The sequence below is a fragment of the Siphateles boraxobius genome, unplaced genomic scaffold, assembly GCF_051911475.1.
Source record: "Siphateles boraxobius isolate OS27281-9 unplaced genomic scaffold, OSU_SipBor_1 6, whole genome shotgun sequence".
In the NCBI taxonomy this organism is placed as follows: domain Eukaryota; kingdom Metazoa; phylum Chordata; class Actinopteri; order Cypriniformes; family Leuciscidae; genus Siphateles; species Siphateles boraxobius.
The window spans coordinates 36,021,849-36,032,500 of record NW_027509186.1 but is presented as its reverse complement, the minus strand read 5'-3'; the positions used below and the strand labels follow the sequence as shown (position 1 = coordinate 36,032,500).

At 41.1% G+C, this 10,652-nt stretch overlaps 1 protein-coding gene across 1 annotated transcript; it reads right to left on the bottom strand.

The window, feature by feature from the left end:
- Positions 1 to 2,743: 2,743 nt before the first annotated feature.
- Positions 2,744 to 6,320, bottom strand: scg2a (secretogranin II a). Its single transcript, XM_077207026.1, has 2 exons — positions 6,157 to 6,320; positions 2,744 to 4,926 (listed from the first exon to the last, which is right to left on the bottom strand). Exon 2 carries the CDS (start codon positions 4,917 to 4,919, stop codon positions 3,090 to 3,092), a length of 1,830 nt encoding a protein of 609 aa, XP_077063141.1. The 5' UTR covers positions 4,920 to 4,926; positions 6,157 to 6,320; the 3' UTR covers positions 2,744 to 3,089.
- Between the last annotated feature and the right edge of the window lie 4,332 nt (positions 6,321 to 10,652).

Below are 10,652 nucleotides of genomic sequence, written 5' to 3'. Positions count from 1 at the left end.
CCATTTCACAAGATAATAGGCTATCAATGACGCTCAGTCCTGTCAGTCATCTCTCCATACTCTCGTCACGTGATAAATGAAATCTGACTCGTGCTGCTGCGACTCTTGGTGCGTTCAAGTCCTCCTGAGAAGTTCTTATTTACGAGGTGGGAAGTCGTGTTTACGGTCAAATCACTTTCGGCGGATTAAGATGGCGGTGTACGTCTTAATTGACTACACAGAAATACAGCAAGGTTTGTAAATCTATATATAGTAAATGGACAACTAATGTGCATCAGGTGTGTTTTGCTTTTTATGTTTTTAATTAATTTATGAAGCAACTGTCAACTTTATCGTTAGCCTACATATTATATTGTTATATTGCAATATTTTGGGAAGGGAATTAGCTAACTTTGCTGTAAATAGAAAAGCCTGACAAGATCACTGCTAAATAAAGGGTTCCCAAACTTCAAAATCAAGGACATTTAAAGGGATAGTTCACCCAAAAATGAAAATTCTGTCAGTATTTACTCACCCTCATGTTGTTCCAACCCCATAAGACCTTCGTTCATCTTCGGAACACGAATTAAGATATTTTTGATGAAATCTGAGAGCTGGATCACTCCTCCATAGGCTTCTTAAGGTATTGAAACTTGCCGGCCTCGAAAAGTTATTAAAGACATCGTTAAAATATTCCAAGTGACTACAGTGGCTCAATCTTAAGTTTATCAAGTGACGAGAATACATTTTGTGCACAAAAACAAACAAAAATAACGACTTTATTTCAACTTTTTATTTCCTTCTCTATGGGCCTCTAGTCAGTTCACTAGTGTGATAGCGTAGAGCTACATCACACGTAGGCTCACTATTGGCCGACGCTGGTCATGTGTGTGATGCGTGTGACGTACAACAACAGAAGCGTACACTATTACACTAGTGAACTGACTCGAGGCCCACAGAGAGGGAAATGAATAGTTGAAATAATGTCGTTATTTTTGTTTGTTTTTGTGCACAAAAAGTATTCTCGTCGTTTGATAAACTTAAGATTGAGCCACTGTAGTCACTTGGACTATTTTAACGATGTCTTTAATAACTTTTCGGGGCTGGCAAGTTTCAATCCCTGAAGAAGCATATGGACTAGTATAGAGGAGTGATCCAGCTCTCAGATTTCATCAAAAATATCTTAATTCGTGTTCCGAAGATGAACGAAGGTCTTACGGGGTTGGAACAAAATGAGGGTGAGTAATTACTGACAAGATTTTCATTTTTGGACTTAATGTGGGGACACATTTCAAGGACTTAATGTGGGGACACATTTCAAGTGAGAGCAAGGTTACATCGTGTTAACTTGTAAGATACATTGTTACAGTTTTCAAGCTTCTTTTTTTTTTGCATTGATATTTGGCCGTATGATATTCGATTTGTCGTATTTCTGTTTTGTATAAAACTGAACAATATTCCGTACATCATATACTGTATTCTTAAATGATCTGGTATTCATTTTTTCATGAAACTAAAACATTGTGGTACCATGATCGTAGTAGTTTCGTGCGCGCGTGAAAGTCATGACAATGTAGCCTTCCTCACGCGGCCATTTTAAAAACGTACTGTTTTAGTGTGTATCCCTTTAAATGCAAATGAGCTGCTGCATTTACCTGCCAAATTATTACCCCACTCGTTGAAGTCAGAACCTGATTGCCTAATCCTAACTCCACCCCTAATCCTAACCCCTCCCCCACAACTAATCCTAAACCTACCAATACTAGGGGGGTTATAATTTGGCGGGGGTCATAATTCGGCACAACACGTCGCGCTCAGTGGCAGGACAATCTCATCTGATAATATCAAATCAGAAACACTCAGTAGCAGGTGTTCATTTCGACCCAGAGTCGGACAATAACGCCCACAGAGTCAGTGAATGCTGTATAGAAATAGAACAGGTATACCGTAGTCTAGTTTAATTACGGTACGTTTTTTTTTTCATCTTGCTTTTATCCACTATTAGTACAAACCAGTTGTAGTGAATGATGGCCAAAAATATACTGAGTTCAGTGAGTTTAATGAAGTTTATTGTACATCACACAAAAGATGAAGCGTCAGTTTTACTTCAGAGAATCACCCTAAGAGCTGATTAAACAGTACAAGAAGTGCACATTAAAGTCTTATCCATAAACTCACTCTCTCTCCTTTTCATTATCATCAACAAACACAGCGAAGTACACAAAACACTCATTACAACTAACAGTAAACAAATATATACACACCTTTTAAGTGGGTGCTTAATTAACTTTATATCTGTAAAACAATTCGATGAGCTGTCATAAAGCGTGCGCTCTCTCTTTCATTTGTGCAAAAGTACGTCACATTGCCCCGAATCTGAGAACGGGTTGTTCTGAGACAGTGCTTATGATTTATGATGATTTTAAAAAAAGCACTGGGTGAATTTTTATCATTATAGGGTGGTTGTGTACACACACTGCCAACACACATTTATGTTCAAACGCCATGTAAAAGTGAATTTTGAGAACCAAATCCTGATCTTCCCACTCGTATTAATGACATTGTGGCGTTCATGTGTGTTCAATAGCGTCAATTGTCCAACTGAATTAAATAGTTCATTTATTTCTAGAAAATGGTTGCATGTATGCTGAAATAACGTCTAAATGGGTTTTGATTTTAAACAATATTAACAATGATTTCTTGTCATGCAAAGGTTGCCAAGGTTGCTCGGCAGTAAGAGACACATTACACAAACAGAGGACCATAGTGTGAACAAATGCTTTATTTACCTCTGCCACATCACACATGACCTCATCACACGCACAAGAGACTGACTAAAAAAAACATAACTGCGCCTTTAAGAGGGAAAACATCTGTGTGTGTTCATATGTTGAAGAGGTAAAGCCGGTGACTTTTTACAATGTTCTTATCACTAACTAAGAAAGAAGTTAATCAGGTTTACTAAAATACTCTTTATTTTGCGCTATACAGAAGACAAATGAGAAAAGCTGCAGCACTACATTGACTAAACGCAGTTAGGGAATATATTTGTTTCAAAATACTTTATTATATGCCAATTCAAACAATGAATATAATGGTTATCTACACATCTACATTTCAGGGACTGTTTTTTCCTCAGAGTCTGTTTCGTCGGTGTTGTCGCTCTCCGGTTCCAGGAACCTCAGGATTTTCAGCATTGTGTTGTTATCTAATCCGATGTCTGCGTTCTCGTGCTCCGCCGTTCTTTTTTCTGGCGCGCTTTTATCGAAGTAGTCCTGGACGGCACGTTCCAGATTTCCATACTGGGGTTGATCCACGTTGCGCAATGGCATTGGACGTGCACGTCTCTGTCCCTGTGCGAGCATTTCGGATGCCAGGTAACTGGCCAATTCGTCTTCCTCGCCAGCGGTGTTGTCGTAATCATCCTTGCTGGTTTCCCTCTCATAATAACGTGACGCGTTGGGTTGCGTTGGTCGTCTGTTGTCTTGCTGTGCTGCATTAACCAGCTCAAGGATGCTCAGGATGTCCTGGGCGACTCTGTTCCTCTCCGATGTCTCGAGCGGTGAAACTCGATGAGGTGCTGTGGAGAAAGTCTTGTGTGTGTTGTGAGTGGTTGCGTAGGGCGTGCGTGACTGTCCCAATAAATTCTTCTGATTCTCCTTTTGAAGAAGGTCAAGGACTTCCTTTGGTGGGATCCGAAGCTGCTGTGCCAGTTTGATTATCTGGGACAAAGACTCGGGGATTGTGTTATGCATCGGCTTAATTTCCCTCTCCTCCTCCTCCTCCTCCTCCTCCTCATCATCATCATCTTCGACTTCATCCACATCTTTTTTCTCCATCTCTCGGTTGCTTTCTTGCTCGCTCCTGCTGGCCTCTTGTCTTTTCTGCTGCTCCTGCTCTTTCTTTTCAAGGACTTTGAGAAGATAGTAGTCCATAAGTTTTGCAATGTACTCAGGGTCCTCCTCTTTTCCTGTCCTTTTCCAGCTGGATTGGTTTGATCTTTTGACATAATTTTCGTCTTCCTCCTGGTCTTCATCCTCAAGGTCACGATTAAAACCATGCCTCTCTCTTTCTTCTTCTTCAGTCTCTATTTGCTCCTCCAGAGGCTCCCATTCGTCTGTTCCCATTATGTCCTCCAAGGCCATCTTCCTCTGCCTGTACAAGTCATTATCATCATCATCCTCCTCATCATCTTCACCATCCTCTCGTTTGCTGTTGGCCTTAGATGTGGAGATCCCACTCAGTTCCTCAAACACAGACTGAAGGGTCGCCAGTTTCTGGGGTGTGTACTGTTCTTCCGCATTCTCATTGGTCCGTTTGAGTGGCTGTTCCTGATCCTCCGGATCCTCAAACATGATTGGATACTGCCTGTGTCGTCTCCGGCTATCTTGGTTGGCCCATGAGGTCCTGCCATAGTTCTCATCTGACGTTTCCACCTCAAGTTGTTGTTTTGGCCTTGGCAAGGGGTGGATGGTGTATTGAGGTTGGGTTGCAATGACCTTCTTGGGCACCTTGTGTTCCTCAGTTTGTTGTAGTGTCTTAAGCACGGCTTGAAGCAACTCTTGAGTGTTGTCTCTTTCTTCCTCTCTTTCCTCCATGCCTCTATCCATCCGGCCTGGCGCTGCCAATTGTAGCATGGATCGAATGCTCTCCATGTCATCCTCTTCTTGATCTGGTTGACGCTCGTCGGTAAGGGAATCAGGTGGGGGGGATCTCTGGCTGAGGCTTTGGATGTATCGTAGAGCTCTGAGCATCTCAGCACTCGGAGGAGGGCGGATCTGGGACGCAGGTCCATAAGAGACAGGTTCACTTCCACTGAGACGATGCTCTCTTAGTGTGGCTCCTTGAACTCCAAAAACCAGAGAGAGGAAAAGAGGCAGAAGGAGGAGCGAGGGGAGGACGAACACCCCTGTTGCACAGAATCTCGATGATGACGACATGTTTTACCTGAGAGTGGAAGGGAGGGAAAGATGAGAGATAGTGAGTCAGACAGTTTTTCCATGAAAAAAAAAGATAAATGCTTTCCCTAGGGTAGAACCCTTTTAAAAAGGCATTAAAACTTACAATTTAGCTATTAATATTTACCTTTAAGGTAATCATATGCACTCTTTAGTGTTAAATAAGGTACAAAGGGTGTATCTTTTGAAAAGACTGCACCAGTTTTGTTCTGAGAGTATCAGCACATGCACAAACACATATTCACTAACGATTTCATGCACAGAAATTGTTCAGTCATCATCCACCTGCATGTCATTCCAAACCTGTGTCTCGGTGTCCATACAGTGAAAGTCATTGTTTTTCACTTTCAATGTACAGACAAAATCAGTTAATTTGTGTTTCACAGAGGAAAGAAAGAAAGACATACAGGTTTGAAAAGACATGAGGGTGAGTACATGATGACAGAATGTAATTCGGATGACTTTTCCTTATTGCAGTCTTGTTTACAATGTCACATTTCCCATCACAGTCTCCACTCGTAGATCTCTCTCTCTCTCTCTCTCTCTCTCTCTCTCTCTCTCTCTCTCTCTCTCTCTCGTGTATCTGTTAAAAGCCTGTTGATGAGTGTTTGCGGAGCACTCGAGAGAACGCGCGTGCAGCTTGCGCTGAAAATCTCATTAGTTTCTAAATTGCTGCTACGACTAAATGAGTCATACCCCGTTGCTACGGGAGACAGTGCGCGGATCCGCACTGCTGTTGAACCGCAAAGTGCCGTCAAACTGAGAGGAGGACGAGAGAGACCGGAGCACGCCACCCTACATGCTTCAATCTGTTAGATGTTATACAGCTTTTAAGTGGAAATAATGCGTGTAGAACTTTAGCATGGATATTTTTCCTAAAGCATATATTAGGAAAGAACGTATTTAATACATTAATGTATTTGACCAATTAAAACGAGCAAAAGTAAGCTTTTAAATAAAAATAATTGCGGAATAAAATAACGTGGTTTTCATAAAAGATACACGGCCGAACTTTTGCATACATTTGTTAAACTTCCGTGCTGTTTATGAACGCGTCTTGTTCGAACGCGTCTTTACGCGTCTCACGGTTGCGTGCAGCAGGTTGTTGATATAAAGAATAAAGTCTACACACGTTTCTAAAGAGACAAACCAGACATAGCAGTGATGCATTCCGTTAAAAACAACGCACACGAGTGTTCAGAGGCAAAAGCCCTCTTACCTTTGCTTTCGGTCTGTTTTAACGGGGAGTCGTGAGTGCGTTGCGCATCTCTCTCGCGCTCTCGGTGTGTTTATGGCTGTGCACGAGCACGGAATATCTCTCTCGTCAGCACCGCGGACAGCTCCGCCCGTTATAAGAGACGCCATCTGATTCGTGCGTCACTGAAACAACATACGCAAAACCTGTGAACACACACACACACACACACACACACACACACACACACACACACACACACACACACACACACACACACACACACACACAAATGTTTTTTACTGTACAAACTGTATATAATCTATTCCCTAACCTTAAACCTACCCATCACAGAGAACTTTCCTCATTTTTACATTTTCAAAAAACATCACTTGTGGACCAAAACATGTGGGGACAAGACAAAACATGTTCGTGTGTGGGACCCACCCACATATATTAAAATTAATCAAATTTAACAGGGTAAGTGCAATGTGCCTACAAACTGTTGTAACTTTGGCTTTACTTTGATTTAACTTCAAAATCAGCAATTAGACTTGGAATTTTGTTCAGAGTTGCATGAGTATATTTTGGTGCAAACTGTGATTACCATGGTGATGGTTTGTAAAGAAGCAGGTGAGCGCCTAACAACCTCTCTGATCAGAGGTTTCAGTGCCAAAGGGCCCCCGGTGAAGAAGAGAACTCACTCATTATGACCTCCTCTTATCATGTGAAGTGGAAGCTCTCCAGTTTGATTGTGATATTATGATAACAGTCGATCATTGAAGAGCTTTCTAAAATGCTCTTGGGAGATCTCGTTAGCTCGTCTTTTATTTGATCAAGGGGAACACAATAGCTGCTTTTGTGCCAAAAAAGCCATTTAATCCTTTTAAGCATTTTGAAAATGAGCTGTACGGTAAAAAGAATGCATCTCTTTCTGTCTTTCTCACATGGACACAGACGTCTGTTACTGGTGTGTGTCAGAACCGGGTGGCTTGGGCTTCTGGTCATGTTGATTTCACTTCATCTGTAAAGCGTCTGGCGAACGATGAGTCACCAGCGGAGCCGCAGAGGAGGGGAGAGGGATGAGTGTGTGAGACAGGGAGATACGGAGAGGAAGACAGGAAGGGAGTTGGTGTTTTGATGGGAATTGACGTGTGTCTGGGACAGGGTTCGTTGTTGGCTCTGGTTCTGTGTGGCTGGCAGCTCATTTTCAAGTGAGTGTGTGTTTGGCAGTGTGTCAGGAACCGGAGGGAGACTCATTCATTCAGAAATCCACTCTGCTGCTGTGGGAGGCTGACTATCATTCACAAGACAGAAGCATCAAGAATCAGACTGTACACAGACACTCAGACACACATAGTGTTCAGCAAGATGATGCTGAATGAACTACAATCAAGTATTTACTTTCATCTCTTTTATTGCATCAAGTCTCATCTCAACTTCTCTTCTCTTCTGTACAGGAGCAGTAATACAGTTCCTCTGTGTGTGTCTAAAAAGCTTTAAGCTGTTCAGATGTGTGTGTGTGTGTGTGTGTGTGTGTGTGTGTGATCAGCAGGTGCACCATTGTTGTTACTGCGCCTTTATTTTCATCTGTGTCCTGCACATTATGGCTTCAGTAAACAATTCCTGTTGGCATCCTGTGTGTGTGCTCCATTTACCTCTTTTGTTATGTAAGTGTGTACATGGGCTAAAAGCTGTTTGTTTTCCTCTAGCAGATTCTGAATACAGCGTGTCGGATGCATTGAATATTTTAGAGGACCAATCATATTTGAGAGGAATCACATTATAGAGGATGTAAGAGAAACACAGAGCATCACACACACACACACACACACACACACACACACACACACGTCTGCATACGTGTGGTTTGAGACGGCCTCGAGCTGGAGTGCTGCTTTATCTGCTTACTAGGTGGAAGGAGTTCAAAAATAAACAGCCTCTAAGTCTCTAAGGTCAAATTTCTCTTGGGCTCTACTAGAATATTTTTTCAAGATGAATGTTTAAACATTAAACATTATTTCCCCCATATTCTCCGTTGTTGCAGCTCCTCTCTTCCCAGTCTGTCAGTAATGCTCAGTCTAGTTCCTGCCTCTATGAAGCCCCTCCTTCTGAAAAGCACACTGTGCCCTGATTGGTCGGCTGGATTAAAGTTTTGGAGATTATAGATTATTCAACCACTTCGAGTGTGTTTGGGAAATGCCCTGACCATAACCTCGAGTTTTAACACACTACGGCCCTGTCACAAACGGCACCATAAACCCTTGCGGTCTTCTGTTGAGTCCACACTTTCATGACGCGGGCTTGGCAGAAGTGCACATCGAGGACGCATATCGAGCACCCTTCTGAAACCTAAAGTGATAAATGTGACAAGAGGTGAAAGTGCATTCAAAGTATGCCATTTGGGACACGGCATACTAACTCAACCAGGTCCCGCCCCTTTATTTCGCATATCCAGTGGGCGGTAATTATTTAAATTGGGTATATTGTGAAGTGTTCATTCCTGGAAGAAACGGTGACACTGATATAGAGAATAACTCCTGCTGGAGGGACTTTTCTGATTTTTAACTTTGCAGAGCTTTTTCATGCGCAAACGGCAACATTACAAACTAAAGAAAGGGATAAAAAAGGCATAAGTCCTCTGTAATGTTTTGTTAAATAGATGTGTGCAAGCAAATCTCACATTGGAAACATTGTTTTCACGTCATTTTGTTGAGCCCCACCAAAATGTTATATAGCTGCTGTTTTTTGCTTGTTTCAGTGGATTGCATTAAGCCTCTGTTATCTTGGGATGCTTTCCATTGTTTTGAAGGATGCACGATATGCAAATAGTTAGTAACTTTGGGTTTAGCTGCATTAGTTTGTTTGACGCAAACATACATAATGCAACATGCACATTAGCAGAAAGCAAAAGCTTGTTACAATGCAACAAAATGAAATAAAAGGTAACAGGCAGATAAATTGGCACCAGCATTAGCGTAATAAAAGCTGATGTTTTCTTAACAAATCAAATCAAAAGTCTATCAAAGATAACCAAGGCTTCATAGCATCCTGCAGAAAAGGTTCAATTGGCCACTGAGATGCACAGAAAAAATCTCCAGAGATCTAAAGTACATGAAAAAAAAATGAAGCATTCTGTTGATTAACACAGAAAATTGTCAAGTTTCTCTTACTAACTCTTTGTAAAAACAACTAAATTGTGTTTACAGTAATGCTCTTAAAATTGCGTGGATGAGGCAAAGCTTTGTTTCGAAATAAATGTTAAATACTCACTGTTTTGAAAGTATTGCCACAAGACTGATGTTGTCTTGGGGGTTAGTTCACCCAAAAATGAAAATTATGTCATTAATAATTCATCTTCATTTCATTCCAAACCAATTCATATGGATTAGTTTTACGATCTCTTTACACATTTTCTTTGAAGCGTCTAAGTGTCAGTTGTGTAGCTGTCAATAGAGGAACAGAAAGCTCTCAGACTTCATCAAAAATATCTTCATTTGTTTTCCGAAGATTGAACAAAATTCTTACGGGTTTGCAACAACATGAAGATGAGTAAATGATGACAGAATGACAAAATAACAATTCACTGTAAGTGCATTACTCTCATTGAGTTGAAATTATAGTTGGCTGTGGTTGATTAGTTTTACTTGTTTTGAACCCAAAACATTCTTAAAAGGGAACTGCCAAAGCAATGCATCAATCCAAAAAAAATTTTCATACTGTTTCACATTGTCCCACCTACACAAAGATACAAACCCACACTCAACGTCTGTTGTTGTTTAATCCAGTCAGTTATTTTCTCTGAAGGTTTCTTCACAGGAGATCACACACTTGTGCATGTGCAACCTTTCAGCGGCGACACATCTTCTTGTGACGTTTCTTCTCCTGTTTATTTCCCTGCGTAGTGCTTGTGGTAGGAAAAAAACACATTTAAATAGACAAAACAGCTTATAGCTTAAAATATCACAGGAACACCCTACAATTAATGTCAGGTATTTACAGTTTATGTTCTCATGAAACAATGTGAGGCATCATTCATATCATTTGTGCAGTGACAAACGGAGAGATTGAGAACATGATAAACTGGTAAGATTTAGTTTTTGTGTGTATTTCAGGGAGATTATGTTGTTTATCTGTCATACATCACTCCTTTCTTGCTATCTGTTTTCCCATGGCCCCCGGCGCTGAATGTTATCCTGATTTTCACTGAATCCTCAGTTGTATCTGGGCATCAAACCGTGCCTCCCACACTGGGACACGTACACAAAACATTTCCGCTCTATCAGAGCAAACGTTGTTGTGCTCCTATGGAAGAGACGCAAAAAAGTTGCTATTTTCATTTGGGTAAAATTGTGTGTATTTACAGTTGTACTAATTAGTTTGTGCAAAATTGTAAATTGCGTTTTGTTTTGCAACTGAGTTCTGCCTATATGCATTGACTCTGATATTTAGATATATTCCACACAACAAAATACCAAATTTGTCACAAATGATAGGCCTACTGTTCATAGGTAAGCTAC